The sequence below is a fragment of the Harpia harpyja genome, chromosome 17 (assembly GCF_026419915.1).
Source record: "Harpia harpyja isolate bHarHar1 chromosome 17, bHarHar1 primary haplotype, whole genome shotgun sequence".
Lineage (NCBI taxonomy): Eukaryota > Metazoa > Chordata > Aves > Accipitriformes > Accipitridae > Harpia > Harpia harpyja.
Window position 1 is genome coordinate 30,443,924 of NC_068956.1, and position 15,946 is coordinate 30,459,869.

The window sequence follows — 15,946 nt, forward strand, 5'->3', positions numbered from 1 at the left end:
ATGCGGCCTGGGCAGGGAGGGCGCGGCGCGCAGCCCAGAGTCACCGACGGCGCGCCCCGCTCAGCCGGCCCTGCCTCTCCACCGTCGCGCTCCTGTGACATCACAGCGCGGAGCCGAAGGCCCTGCTCCACGCTGGCCACAACAACGATGCCTGCGCGAAAACGGCGGAAATTCGAGCCGGACTCCCGCTCTTTCGGCTCCTGGGCGTCGTGTCGAAACGTTGGCCGCTTCTGCGGGGCGTCGCTGCACCCTCTCTGGCCTGCCTCTGCGCTGCTGCCGCTCGGCTCGGAGCCGGCACGGCCTCGGGCAGCCCGGCGCTGGGAGAAGCGGCGGGGGGGAGGCCCCCCGCTGGGGAGGGGTGGTGCGGGCGGTCACGTGGCTGCCGTGGCAACGAGGCCCGCCCGCGGCAGCCCCTCCCCGTCCCGGCCTCCGTGAGGCGGAAGCGGCCGCCGGGCCCTGGCTGGCCATGGCCGGCGCCCTGCTGGCCCTGCTGGCCCTGCTCTGGGGCTCGCAGGTGGGTGGCGGCCGGGGCGCGCCTGTCTTTCGCGGCCTGAGGGAGGGAGGGGCTGAAGTGTGGGCGCTTTGCGCAAGTCCTCCCGTTACGGCTTCTCGCCCGAAGGCGGAGAGCGGGGGCCGGGGCCGGCGGAGCGCCGGGAGGAGCGCGCTCGGGGGCGGCGGGGTCGGGGCCGGGGCCGTGGTGCGGCCGCAGCGCCCGCCCGTCGCCGGTCTGCGCGGGGACCGGCCGGGGCGTGGGGGTGCGGTCGGGGTCCCGGGGCCCGTTTCGTTGTGGTGCCTTCCGCGCCTCTCCTGGCCTTGGTCGTTCTCGGCGGGGGCTTGATCCTACGGCGTTACAGCCCTTCTGAAATAAGTGCGTGTGCTGGGTGATTCTTTTTCAGGGGGTTGCAAGCAATACGCTCTGCTACTTAATAATCTCTGGGTGAATAACTTTGCACATCTTACTGTGGGATTTTCTCCCTACTTAATTGCTCTCGGTTTTCCTTCATGGTAGTCTAGTCCTTCTTAAGTTGTTCGTAGTTCTGTGCCATCAATTTACCCCTGCTTCTGGCAAGGCAATTAACAGAAACGTTAGATGGCCCTCATGCTTCAGGGTCACCACTTGTTACTTCTTAGTTCTAGCCTGATCTTTCCGTGTCAGTGCTTTGCTTGCAGCAGCGTAGCTGTGCTTAGCTTCTGTTCTTCTGCTGGAAAAATAGAACAAAAAGGTGGAAGATTTTTTTTTATTTCCATTATCCCTTAAAATGTATACATTGACCTGAGTTTTGCAGTTCCTGGTATCTTACACTTCCCCATTTCCAAGATGCAGTCTTCTTTCTTGACTTGTATTTTCCCTTTATTCTGACTTTTCCTATTTTCATATCTTGAAGTGGTTATTGATTCTGTTGCATTTGGAACCTTCCCTCCTGTTTTCTTCATTTTGGAGGGCGATTTACAGATTGTAATAGCAACTTAAATGTAAAAAATTTTGGGGTGTGTTTTTTGCCCTCTAGCCAAAGGCCTTCATCAGCTAATTTCCAGTTTGTCGAAATTTTCCCGTTTGCAGTCCAAAACCCTAGCTACAAGCCTATTTCTGTTTATCGATCTTCTTAATTTAAATTGAATAAATCAATTTATGATTCTTCGGTACACAGTTGCTTTCTCCTGCTGATCCTTCTGATCCCACCATCATGGAATTTAACTAATGGATATTTATTTTGTATTTTCAGGTTTTAATAGCATTTGATTACTTCTCTCCTTGGAAGGGACAGCAGCAGATGTACAAGCTGGACATAGGCTGGCCTAAAATTCCAGAATACTTCACTGGCCAAACATTTTGTGTTGCTGTTGACTCTCTTCATGGTTTGGTCTATGTGGGACAAGTGAGTGAGAATAGTATATTTCTCTCCTTGTTGTTCTACTGTATTTTTGCCTTTAAAGTGTCTGGTTTAGATTGGGATGTGTGTGTGTGTCTGTATGAATAATTACTGTATCACAATTAGTGAAAATATAAGTATAGATATCTCTGCTATATCCATTTTTTAAAGCAGTTGTGCTTTAACTGGTATCTCTAGGTCACAGGTAGGACATTCCCTCCATGGAAAGAGGTGGGATTTAATTATAAAGCACAGTATGAGTGCTTGAGTGCCATGCAGCTAGTAAGTACTGTTACAGTTTTTCATGCCTCTGTTACGCTTGGCATATTTTTCAGCGAGAACATAAAAACACAATTCAAAATGAAGACCAAGATAGCTGCAGGAGCTTGGCTGCTCTGAAAATTGGACTCTATGTGATTTAAGTTGAAATACTAGAATGAGTGGAAGGTTTCACATGCTAAAATTAAACCCTTCTCTCTCTTTTCTAGCTGGAAAAAATGAGATCTACCAGACAATCTCAGGAGATTATTGGGATTCATGAATTGTTGCAAAAACCTTTCAAAAAAGAATTTTCACAAATAGGATTACTTGCTTAATATGTGTCATGGTTTAACCCCAGGCAGCAACTAGGCACCACGCAGCCGCTCTCTCACTGCCCCCCTCCCAGTGGGATGGGGAGGAGAATCAGAAAAAAAGTAGAACTTGTGGGTTGAGATAAGAATGATTTAATAACTAAAGTAAAATAAAATTTAATACTATCAAAATATAATAGTAATGAAAAGGAGTATAATAAAATAAAAAAAAATAAACCCCAAGAAAAGATAAGTAATGCACAATGCAGTTGCACACCACCAGCTGACTGATGCCTGAGCAGCGATCCACCCCTCCTGGCCAGCTTCCCCCAGTTTATATACTGAGCATGACGTTCTGTGGTATGGAATATCCCTTTGGCTAGTTTGGGTCAGCTGTCCTGGCCATGCTGCCTCCCAGCTTCTTCTACACCTGCTTGCTGGCAGAGCATGGGAAACTGAAAAATCCTTAACTTAGGATAAGCGCTACTTAGCAACAACTAAAACGTCTGTGTGTTATCAACATTATTCTCACGCTAAATCTGAAACACACTGTACCAGCTACTAAGAAGAAAATTAACTCTATCCAAGCCGAAATGAGGACAATATGCTTTCTTAATAGACCTTTTTTTTCCTTTTCAGAGAGGAGACAATGTGCCAAAGGTACTTGTATTTTCAGAGGAAGGCTATTTTCTTTACTCCTGGAATAATACAGTTGAAATGCCTCATGGTATCTTTGTATTGAACACTGCAACAGATAGTTCAGTATGGATCACAGATGTTGGAACAGGTATGCATGGTGGTGATAGGAGAAGTATTAGGTGGGGAAGAAAATGCTAATACTGCAGATATTATTCTACACAACTCATTTAAGTCTCTCAAACAATTCTGACACAATTTGTGCTTCTCTTGCTGTGAACAAACTTTTCATTGTACTGCACAAAATACTTTGAAGGTTCACAAGTTGTGTTGTATGTCTGCTTATAGCTTCTGAACTTAGTAAGCACTTCCCCCGCCCCCAGGAGAAGTATCAGGGGAAAAAAAATAAAATCTTCTGGCTAGACTTATTGTCTGTCCTAGGTGTGGTGACCCTGACACAATGGATGAATATTGTTGTAGCCCATGGATTTACTAACACACAGTCATATTCTCACTATAGAATTTTGTCTGTTTGATTTACTAATATCACTTGTGAGTATCAGGAGATTTTCTTTTTTAATGTTGGTAATCAGTTGTATTACTTACGTTTTGTTTTGTTAAGATGCTTTTGCACTTTTTTTCTTAATTCAGGGAAATATGGGCACACCGTGAAACAGTATAGCCCTTCGGGTAAACTTATGCAGATCTTGGGCACGCCAGGTAATGCTGGTTCAAGTTTGATTCCCCTACAATTTGATCAACCAGCAGAGATCTTTGTAGAGGAGAGTGGAGATATCTATGTTGTGGATGGGGACGGAGGAATGAACAACAGATTGCTCAAACTATCCAACGGTACGGAAAAATGAACTTCTGCAGTAGCTGACCATTGAAAATTGAATTCTAGATAACACAGCTTGAGAATATTTTTAAGTGAGGACTAGGTAGAGCTGTCATTTAACATTAGTTTGAAGACTTTGTTGAATGAGATCCTGTTTTATTGCTTGTCACTTCAGGAGAAATCTCCTAATTGTTTATGAAACAGTTCTGTTTATGAAAAGAGGCTGAGAGAATGAGTTTGTTCAGTCTTCGAAAGAGAAGGTTGAAGGGGATTCTTATTGCTGTCTTCAAGTCAGTAATGGGAGGGTATAGAGAAGACAGAGCCACACATTTCTTGGAGATGCACAGTGAAGAATGAGGAACACTGAGTAAAAGATGCAAGAGGGGTGAATTCCAGTTCGATTTTTGGAGGAAACGATTCAGAGTGAGGGTGATCAGACAGTGAATAGTTTGCCCAGAGATGGTGTGCAGTCTCCACTCTTGGAGACACTCAAAACTTGATGTGTTATGAGTAACCTGATCTAACCTCAGAGTTGGATTTGTTATCAAGGCTAGTCCTGCTTTGAGAAGCAGGTTGGACCCGACGTTGTCTGGAGATCTTTTATACTTAAATTATTCCGTGATTTCAATTAGCTTGCTCATATTCCCCAGTTAAATGATCAGTGTTGGTTAGGGCAATGAGTGAGGAGTCTGTGCATGCCTACAGTTGGGAAAAAGTGGAGGAGCTACCGTTTCTCCTTTGTACTATCATAAAACAGTTGGTTTCCTAATATCTAGTTTGCAAAATGGTAAATTTTTAAAACTCAAAACTGCCAGGTAACAAACAAAAAATCAATTTAGTAAACAAATTAATATCATCAGCCAACTATTTCTATTTTTTAATGTTTTTATTTTATAATACGGTGCTTCATAGAGCCTTGGACTATGGCTCTTGTGTACCAGTGGCTACATTTCTGTAACCATAATCCTGAAACCACTAATAACAATCCAACAGTCACTGCAGTAGTTCCAGTATTTCTTGGGTTTATGTACCAGGAGTACTGTGTTTAAAAAGTTTGAGTTTAGAAATTTCACCTTTTAAAAATTACTCAAAGTAACTTTGCAAGGGAATGACTTAAAGCTGGTTTATTTGTTGTTTTCTTACTGTGATTTTTTTTTTTTTTACTTTTATTTTTCATGGTGCTCACTGTTTAGATTACAAAGAGATATGGCTGACTGGAACAAATGGGACCGGCATTGGTCAGTTCAAGATTCCTCACAGTGTAACAGTGGATCATTTTGGACGGGTAAAGAATAGAGGGAGAATTTTTTTTTCATCTTCCAACAGAGTTGTTTACATGTATTTGAACCAAACAAATTGTATTTCTTTTTTAATTGAATTGTTGTGATCTGGGTCATTTTATGGGGGTTACAGTTTTCAGTGTGATAATGGTCATGAGCTGAAGTTTCATACTGCAGATTCTACTGAAGTAGCTGGCTCCAAGGTTAACAAAAGGGTTCTGACCGGTTACATTGTCAAAGTCCATGCAACAACAGTGTTTCTCCTGCAGTTTCTAACAGGTTGCCATTGTGAGAGTACAGGAGGATTATGTTCTGTAATAAATATCTATCCAAGCACTTATATTTCTTCAGGGGACTTTAATTTCATATTTGGAAATTCTGAATAAGCTTAAGATGATAGTAAGGCTCCAGCTAGGTTGTGGACATCCTTTTCTACATGCAGCTCCAGACATTCAAGAGTCTACTTCTGCCAGGTGTTAATTGTAGTCTGGCTTTTGCTCTGCTGCCCTTGTAGAGGACTTATGTGATTGCTCCTTAATCTGTTTCAGGGAAAATAAGATTGCTTGACTAAAACATCTTAAACCACTGGTTTGAGCTAATTCTGCTGATGCTGTCTGAACCAGAGTAAGCAGTGTATATAAAAATCACTTCCCTGCCAAAACTGGCAGGGTGGGAGGGAGAAGGGGAGGAACATGGTTGCTTTGTGTTGAAGGGTAACCATGAGTATATACATTCAAAGACAGCAGTTGCGATGGGCTACGACTTTATTGCCAACATAGTGTTGATCGTCAGCCTAGGTAAAAAATAATTGTTAATTCCTAAGAAATCTAAGAGAATTCTGTAGTAGTGTTTCATTTAAAAATAGTGATGAAAGATCTTGGGTCAACTTGTTTATGGCTCCCTTTTGGGTGATATCCCAGAAAACTAATGAAATTTACTTACCAGATTGACAGGTTGTCAACTGCTAAAACTTCAGTGATTGTAGTACAAGAGATTGCAGATGCAGTCATCATAGGCCTGGATCATGAAATAAGACTACCTTTGAAAAACAAATTGTTAGAATTAAATAGGTGGGAATATGTCCTCACTGAGAGGGGAAAAAATCCTACTAAATATATCCATATCATAGCCACACAAATGAAGAGAAGGCACTGATTTCTCTGTTAAAATAGTATAAAATAATTTGTGTATGTTAACTATGTGGCAGTTTTGTTCTGTATCTGGAAGTCATATCTACTTACATAGTTTTGAATGGGGAGGTACATTCTTCCAAGATGTACTTCTTTTTTACTACAGGATACTTTGCTTGGGTAAGAAACTAATGCATTTGATTTGTTCCGTTTGTAAACAGCCATGGTTTTTGTTCTTAACAGGTATGGGTTGCAGATAGAGACAACAAAAGAATCCAAGTTTTTGATAAAGTCACAGGGGAATGGCTCGGGTCTTGGAGCAGCTGTTTTTCAGAAGATGGACCCCATTCTGTCCGGTATTGTTGAACAGTTCTTCTAGAAGCATGTAATTACATAAATAAATGCGTACTCTTACTGATGAATTAAAATGTTGATATTTAATGCCTGATGACAAGGAGTTAACCAATTTAACTGATAGGGTGCTGGGCTCTAATCATATGCAAAGATCTGCACAGTTTTATCTTGACAGGGAAATCCTGGCTTTATAACAAGACCCATGGATTTGAGTGCAGGATTGGGAACTTCATTTTAAGGTTGTTATGTGTTGTTGTCCTTACTGGTGCAGCTTTTACAGGAAGAGAGATTGTCTTAAATGAGCTTTCTGTAGCATAATCTGTCTCAAGGAGCAGCAACATGTAGAGCAAGGCTTACAAGTTAATTCTCAATGTTTCACTGCATTTAGTCTGTTGTAGCCTTCAAAAACTTTACTATTAAGGAGATTTTGTTTGTTTAAAAGTGCATGGTTGTGTTAAAATGTCATATGGAATTCATAGTTCAAAAATACATTTCTGTCTTTCGCAGATTTACTGGCAATTACAAATACTTGATCGTAGCTCAGCTGAATATCAACCGGTTAGCAGTCTTGGCAGCACCACCGGTTGGCTCTATTGGGGACTGTGTTATGGTCAACACAGTCCAGCTGGCAGATGAAACCAAACCACACCTTGTGGATGTAGACATGAAGAGTGGAGCAGTCTATGTTGCAGAGATTGGAGCCCAGCAAGTACAAAAATACGTACCCTTAAGCTGATGGTTTCCCACAACTGCCGTGGCACAAGCGCTGTGACATATAAGACCTATGACCACATTTCCTTGAGTTCTCTGTAGCTTGTGTTTCCTTCAACAAGCACAGAACATGCCCCCAGAACGCTAGAGCTAAGAATCTGTCCTAGCTGTTCTGCAGTCCTGGAGAAGTACTTGGTCTTGAGCTGTCACTCATTTTAGTAATGCTGTGGTGCCTTTTGCTTTTGTTGCTGGCAACTGTAAAATGACTTTGATAAGCATCTTAATTTTATTATATAAAACTTTACAAACACAGCTGCTGTTCTTAAATGTATAGGGTCATCTTGGCATCCTCTACTTAAGCTTGTGTGTGTTGTTAAATGAAGGTCAGAACTGTCTGAAAGAAGTGTATAAATGATTTCCTAGGAGGCGAGCACCTCATTTCAATGTTTCTTCTCTTGTTTTTTTTTAATCATTGCGCTGATACTGCCCAACACTGAATATAGGGATGTGTTATGATGTTGAATAAGATGCTGTGGGGTACCGGTGTCAGTGCTGATACTGGCACCTGCCTTAGGTGGTTAACGACATAAGCATTGAAATCTAAGTTTTCAGCTCTAGCTAAAGTGGTAAAGTCTATAATAAGCTTAAGTTAAATTGATAATCAGGCACTTCAAATGAAATTAAAAGTATGTGCACAGCAGCCAAGTACTGATTCTTAACTAAATCAATTCTTAATCTGATTTGATTTATATCAGCATGAGTTTTCTGTTCCACAAGATTTCATAGTGGTACATATTGAAGTTCAACTCATTTTAAGTTCCTCAAGATAAACAAATTGTGATTTGCTAGGAAAGTCTTAATCAGCATTAGGGACTGGGAGATGCAGATTTTCTCCCAATTTTGTTGAAGCTCTGTCAGTTAACAGAAGTGCATCTGTTTTGATTTGGGGATTTTTAACTGTTTTATATCCAGAATTTGGACTTCATCAACTCCATTAATGTCTAAAGTTAAGTTTCTTATGCTATAGCCTAGGAGATGTCTCCATGCTCTGTCCTAAAAAATGCTGTCTTTTTCCATTCCCAATTCAGAGTGGTTCTGTTTTCTTTACATGTTGCTACAAGATTTTAAGTTAGTTCACTTTATAGGATAGAGGGAACTGGGTATAGGAAAATGGGATGGGGAAAATGGCATGGCAGAAATGAGACAGTGAATAACTGATTACCTCTGTAAAGCTGTGGACTCACATTCCATATTTATTTACTAGCTCTTCAAAACACTTGGGAGGATTTTTGCTGTTTTCACACACATATTTTACTGTGTGGGCTATTTTAATGCTAATTACCAGCTAAAACAGACAATTTTTTTTTCTACTTCCTTAGAAAGGGAATATGGGAAGTAGAATTATTCTGATGGGAAATACCTGATTCAGTGAATGTTATCAAAAGCAAATGCTGCTTAATTTGGCAGGTTTCAACCTATGATCACAAATTTGTGGGTCAGCAGATGGAAAATCTGTCCAGAAAAGTCAGATTCATATTTTCTGTGGAAATTAACTCAGCTGTGGAGCCTGCTGGCCTGATTTCAGTACTATTTGAGGTTACTGCACTAAATGTGAATGCTTTGTTGTTGGCTATATCCACAAGAACAAAAGCAGATCTTGCCTGGCTGCCCACATGCAAGCTTTAGAACCAGAACTTCAGGGTTATACACTAGCAAACATGGTCCATGATTCACATGGTCTTGAATGGGAGCTAGTAAGCAATATTTATTAGCTGAAAAAGTAGCAGTACTTCTGCTAGACCTAGATGGATAGGTCCACATTGCTTTGCGGTGTGTTGTATGGATTTTCTAACTAGTTCTTCACTAGCTCAGGGATCTCTGCTCTGTGTGCAATTTAGCTATTTCTCACCTACACAAGATGGATTTCTTTCTAAAAATATTACTATAATATCATTAACTATATTTGAGTATATCTTGGTGTAAGGGGTCCGGCCATATCCATCCTTCCTTACCACATCCTCTCCTTATTTGTTTTTCCTTTGTCACTTCCATTTGAAACAGAACTCGAAGCTCTCTGGGAACATGATCAGTAAAGGAGCAGTGCGCTTTTGGATGTGGATGAATAAGTTACTTTTACACAAGTTTCTGTTTGCTGCGTGGATCTGCTTTCAACTCTTTTTACATGGGCTTTTGCAGCCCCTAGAAGTGGGGAGCGTTCATCCAGTTTTGTCTGGATTTACTGAAATAGGCCATGGTACCAAAATGTGCCTTGCCTCTAGGAATTTGGGTATCTGTGATAAGAAAGGGTGCTCATTATTAACTAGTATGAGGTGGTTAGACTCCTTGTTACCTCTGCGTCTATGACCAGACTGAGAAAATGATTGATTGTACACTAACTTGCTAATTTTCTGAAGGTTTTCTTATGTATCGTCTCAAAACTGATTTCTGAAAAACTGTATACTAGGATAATTTGATAAAATAAATCAAGAATTTCACATTATGGAAGGCTTGGGCTCTTTATTTCTGTACTAATATCAATACATTCCATTGCAATGGATTACTTTGCTAAATATGGGGTCCTCAGCACTTTAATAAGGTATTTAATAATATCTGATACTAACGTTCAAATGTAATCTAAAATTCCATGCTATCTTTATACATTACTATTTCTGTGGCCCATCTCTTTTACATTCTAATATATGTACCAAAAAAGGCATATAAATCTTTCCCAGATGTTTTCCTCTGAGTAATTAGTAAAATGGGGTGATGAGTTATGTAAATGTCAAGTAAAAAAAAAAAAAATTTAAACTGTATACCCTTTTGACACTAATAGGGAAATTATAAACAAACTAACAGAACACTTCTTAATATAGAATCCGGTTTTATTTCCAGAAAAGATTTACCGAGCAATCTGTTCAGTTTTTAGAAGATCAAGAAGGGACTTCTCTATGGGTTAGAAATACTTGCACAAGAAGAAAAGTAACACACTACAGTGCTAACTAGACAAGAAAGAAAACCTAAGGTGATTTCTGAAACACCCCAAAAATCTAATTTTATTTAATAAGTGGCAACTTTTAAATGTGAGAAGTAATCACTGGAGTATCCAAGTAAAGGAAATAGGAATATTCCATGTTTTTATGTCTCCAACTTTGCAGACCGTTTTGTGTTGGGTTTTGGGGGGTGTTGGTTGGTTGGTTAGCTTTTGGTTACGGTTTTTTTGTTGGGTTTTTTTTTTTTTTAATTGATCCTTTTCTTTGGTTAAGTACCTAGATTGTTAAGTGGATGACATTCCCAGGAGGTAGGACCAGGTCATGTAGTCCTCTCTCTTCTGATTCTAAGATCTGTTAATACAGTTCATCTTGATTTTTTTTCTGTGATGCTAACTAGCCTTTTTGTGTGTGTGTGTTATTGTAGTCAGCAATTGATTAACAATATCTGTCTGGCCAAAACAAAAGAAGCCTGAATCAGGCTTGTGCCATGCAAGATCAGTTTAGTGAGGCTGAACTGTCTCAATAAAAGCTGAAGGCAAGGTGCACAGGTATGTCTGTGGCTCTGCTTGTTACTGTAAGTTCCACCTTAAAGTGGTTATTAACCTTTTTGAAGCATTAAGTATTTAGTTATCTTAGTTGACACTTTCTTAACAATTTGTAACCTGAGAAGTCTTCACAAGTGATCTATCACCAAGAAGTGTTTGCAGTCACTGGAGTTGCTTGTATAAAACATGAGGGCACCAAACCCCTGCTGATGCTTGGTGTACTTGGTGTAACTATATACTAGCAAATGTAAACAGCTGGTAATTTCTGAACATCTGGAGTAAGTTAACAAAGATAATTAATTGCTCCAGACTTCCTTTCTCTTTTCAAAATAGATTGCTTTAAACATAAGCAGATAATTATATTGTAGTTGTTTTGGCTTATTACTACTGGATTCATGTCCATCTTTTATTTACTTCCATTGTTTTTCCTAGGAAAAAAAAAAGTCAGTAATTCAGTGTCCAGAGACAACTGGTATGGTGAATTGATTCTTCTAGTCTTTATGTCATTGCTTTTAACGGAATTACTCCTGATATGTTGCTTTGGAAACACAGTAATTTATAATAGTACAACTGTAGCAGCATAATTATACCAAGAGAGCAATGCCAGTATATTTCCCTACAGAGGTGACCCTCAGTGAGATTAGAGCTGAGCTTACTGGATCTCATTCACCGATTTTATTCTACCCCTCCTTTCTTCCTTTGTCTAAAAACCTTGCTCTGATTTTGTATTATTATTTTATTCTACTTTTTGGGGGGATTTCATCTGCAAGAATTGTATTTGCCAGCAGTTGCCATTAAAAAGTTTGAACACGGACTTTTCTCCAGGTAAGTGATTTAAAATATTTGAGTCTTTCAGTGTACATAAAGCATCAAAGTCACATTGCTTATATAAAGTGTTAAAGTAGGAGCATATGAATTTATGCACATAGGATGATTTGTTACTACATTAAAGCCAAAGTAACACTGATACAAATGAGATATTGAATAGACATAATTTATCATAAGATCACATGTTTTGAGGCTGAGGAAACCAAATATAATTTTGTAACTGGATCTGCAAAACAGAGGTAAAAAACTTGGCCCAGTTACATCAGGAGTAACCCTATTAATTCTGTCTGAGCTATGATGGTTATCTCTCACAAACAAAACATATCTTGGGATAGCTAAGGTCTGTATATTTTAATCATTCCTAGTAGTCAATAAACATCATAATAAAGGGAAGACTTTATGTTTAGTCTGGGTTTATTTGTCTTCAACCTCATGTTTTCTGTTTTCAGCTAGCTTAGAGACCTAATATGGAAGGTTTTTTTCTTATCCCCCATGGAGTCATTTACAGATGATGACTGAGACATCTCTTGCTCCGCTCCTAGTCTAAACTGTATAGATTGGAAAACTTGCCTTGCAGTGGAATACTGGTAAGGCTTTAATTTCAAAATGTTTTCATAGCACTTTTTATTAAAAACAAACAAATCCAAAAGAAAGTTTACTGCGCAACAGGATGTCTGGATATTAGAATGGCCACCACTAAACCTATCTCTGTGCTGTATAGGAGTAATACTATGTCCCCATGATTTGATGTGGCTCTCAGTACAGTGCTGTCCCTGACAGTTGTCAAAGGATTTGGGCAACTAGGTGGTCAAGGTGTAAAGGAACACTGCTGGAAGAATAGACCAGAATAGATAACTGAGTTTTTTATCTGTGCTTGCTGTTGAAGTCCTTAGCAAACTTTCCATGCTGTTAACTTTTTTTGACAGGGTCTTAATCAGAAGATCTGGCTGAAATTGGAAGTGTCAGTAAATGGCTTATTAAACTGATAAGTTGCTAGCAGGTGTTAATTTCGTTAAGGTAATTCAGTATTTTCAGAAGATTTCTGAAATGTTAATTTCTGCCTAGAACTGCCTTAGTACCAGAGGAAAGAAAAAAGGGCAAATATGTTTTAAAGAAAAAAAAAACAACAACAAAAAAACCCCAACCAAAAACCCCACACCTATGTGTGAGGATTCTGTAGAGATCCAACAGAATTGATGGCTGTACCTTGCCAATTGACATAAACCATAACGAAAGAGTAGATATATTGGATACACAGCCATGAAACCTATTACAGGTCTTTGGAAGAATCTCTGAGCATGTATGTCAGGATGATCTGGCTAATAAATTTTGCTTAAATTTTCAAAGGGCTTTCAGCAGCATCTTTTGGCAAGTGTCCATAAAGAAATTGTGTGAAATAAGAAGGAAGGGATAATTACAAAAGGCTAATTAAAAGATTATAAATGAAGTACATTAAAAAGTAGTTCTATGCTGCTCAATATATTGATAATTATCTGGAAATGGACTTGGGAAGCCAGGGACAGAATTTACTGACAATACCGAGCTACTCAGGCTTGAGAGTAAAGACAAAAGCTGTAAAGAGTTGCAGAAGGATATTGTGAGATTGAATGGCTGGGCAATAAAATGGCAAAAGGAATATAATATTGATATACATAAAATCAGGTATAATTAGTAAAAAGAAGTCTAATTTTATATACACACTATGATAGCTTTGAGATAGATAGATATAGTCATTTAGGAAATGATCCCAGGCTCATAAAAGATTGTTCTATGAAAATATCAGCTTCCAAACTCAGCAGCAGTCAGAAAACAAAGAGAATAATGGGCGGTACTAGGAAAGTACCAGATGATCAAACAGAAAGCATTGCAATGTAATTATGTAAATTCCTGGTGCCTGCTCATTTTGAATACTACAGGCAATTCTGGTTCTTCTTCTGCCTTCTAATCTCAGGAAGGCTACAGTGGAACTAGAAATAGTAGAAAGAAGAGCAAGAAGAGTCTGTTAAAAATCCTTGACTGTATCCAGCTACCGTGTTCATTATCATCAGCATTTCATCATTTATGGCATCTGCATGAATATGCCTTTTTCCCTATAGCTGCTGCTCTGAACTAGTTTGGCTTCAGGATTCAGTAAGGACATACACCCTGCTGGTGTGCAAAGGTGAGGTGGAGAATAAAGATGGGCAGAGACATGTGGTATCTATTATGCAGGAGAAGATAGCTTGAAAGGAAGATAAGAGTTTGCAAATATCCTAAGGTTTTAGTGTTGAAGGTGCTTTTTGAATAGAACATATAGTCACAAAGTCAGTTCATTTGTCTTACCGAAAATCAAAAGGTTCAGCAAAGGAGGCCAGAGTTGCCCTTACTTCAGTTTGGTCAGCTTTGATGTTCCGCCCAGGGGGCATGCCCTGGCTGCCTGTGGTACCTGCCCACTGTCCCAGAGATGAAAAGCACTATACTCCCTGCATCAGGTAACAAAATTGCAAAAGATACTACATTTTTCCATAACACATCATCACCCGTGGTCTAACATGAATGTGAGGTAGCACAAGCATAGGCTAATTTTTGTTCAAAGATTGGAGCACTTGGAAAAACCTTGGAATTAAAATGAAGGTGCTCTTTCAAACATTTTAATAATTTCCAGCCAAGACAATGCTGATAGTTGTGCTGGTTCATTCTCATGTGCGTGCTTGCAGCTGGAACCAGCAGGCAGAAGACGACTGTTAGCTCCCAAATGGGGCCTCCTTATACAGCCCAGCTGCAATGTTCATAGTAGTGGGTGACTGGTCTGCAAGCAAATACCCATATTTATCTCTACAGGGATGTTGTAAAAGAGAAAGGAAGGAAGATATCATCATATTAGGTCATGTGCTTCCAACACGTGTATAAATCTTACAGTGGAAATGTATCTTTAATCAATTAAGAAGGACATGTGGAGCTCCAGGGGGAAGAGGGGAGAGTGATTCTACCTAGCGTATTCCACACTAGCTCTGTAATAAGGCTTGCAGCACCTTACTTCATGCCCAGTCTTAATTTCAGAGCTTTTAGGAATGAAAATTCTAGAAAAATTTTATAAGAGTGGGAGATTATACTATAACTAAGGGTTACCATGATATGCCTCGAGGGTGGTGCCTTAAGGGGGCTCTGTGATGGATGGTGCTACAGACAAAAGCAGGAGAAAGAAAGTTTGAATCATCTGTAAAACAGATAACAAGCTGGAGGAATTAAAAATATTTGGGATAGCTTTTAAGGTGGCACCTTTGAAAATGCTGGTCTATGTTCTTATGAGGATGCATGGCCCAGCAGTAAGCTCCTGGTTCTCATTTTGACCAGTCTCCTTGTACATTTCCTTCTTTCTCACAGACAGTTGAGTCAGGAGGAAACGCAGATCACAGCCAATATTTATTAAACACCTTTTATTAATTAAGCTGTTGCTTTTAATAGAGTCAAGTTGTTGTTATTAATAGCAGATACCCATTTCACAGTGCCTCTACCTCCCTGCTCCAAGTGCTCAGGCACATAGCTGTCCCACAGGAGCACAATTTGGGAGGTCCACCCCAGCTCTCCCAGGAGCAGAGGGTCACCCCGGTGCGCTAGTGATGAGGAAGCCCCTCGGGGGGTCCAGTACTTCATGTGGTACCTATGTACCCTGCAGTCTCTGTGCACACGTGGCAGCCACTGCCTCCCTGGATGTGGCCAAGTTGCATGGCCACTACTCACAGCAGGCATGGCTGGCCAGCCCTGTCCCCAGCTGACCCACGTGGATCTACCTCTGGAGCCCACCCAGCTGCAGAGGGCTGCCACACACAGCGTCTAGCATGTAGCTGTCTTCTCTCTGGCCTGCTGCTTTCTGGTCACTGTTTCTCCATCCCCACGCAGTTATTAGCAATGCACAAGTCTTCATCCCTGCACATAGTTCCCCAGCAGTGCACGGGAGAGGAGGATGGAGCGCAAGTCAGGAAACCCTGACAGCACTGGAGTGGCTTATGTTAAAAAAGTCTCTTTTCTTAACAAAGCATTGCGAAGATGCAGCTTACCTGAAAAGGCAGACTCACTGACAGCCTTGGGGAGGCCACCTCTAAAGCAGAGCCAGCCACCAGGCTGTCCTAGGAAGGCTGCCAGGTGCTGTGAAACCCATTGTCCTGGTTTCGGCTGGGATAGAGTTAATTTTCTTTCTAGTAGCTGGTATAA

At 40.5% G+C, this 15,946-nt stretch overlaps 1 protein-coding gene across 4 annotated transcripts; it reads left to right on the top strand.

Annotated features, from left to right (window-relative positions):
* Positions 1-372: 372 nt before the first annotated feature.
* Positions 373-9,892, top strand: NHLRC3 (NHL repeat containing 3). 4 transcript variants are annotated; one of them, XM_052812713.1, is made up of 7 exons: positions 373-514; positions 1,725-1,877; positions 3,083-3,230; positions 3,731-3,931; positions 5,111-5,202; positions 6,571-6,683; positions 7,189-9,892. In XM_052812713.1, exons 1-7 carry the CDS (start codon positions 467-469, stop codon positions 7,415-7,417), a joined length of 984 nt encoding a protein of 327 aa, XP_052668673.1. In that variant the 5' UTR covers positions 373-466; the 3' UTR covers positions 7,418-9,892. The 4 variants fall into 4 exon arrangements, with proteins under 4 accessions (XP_052668673.1, XP_052668676.1, XP_052668674.1 ...); XM_052812716.1 differs by having other exon boundaries at positions 3,731-3,799; XM_052812714.1 differs by having other exon boundaries at positions 387-514; positions 1,761-1,877.
* Positions 9,893-15,946: the final 6,054 nt, after the last annotated feature.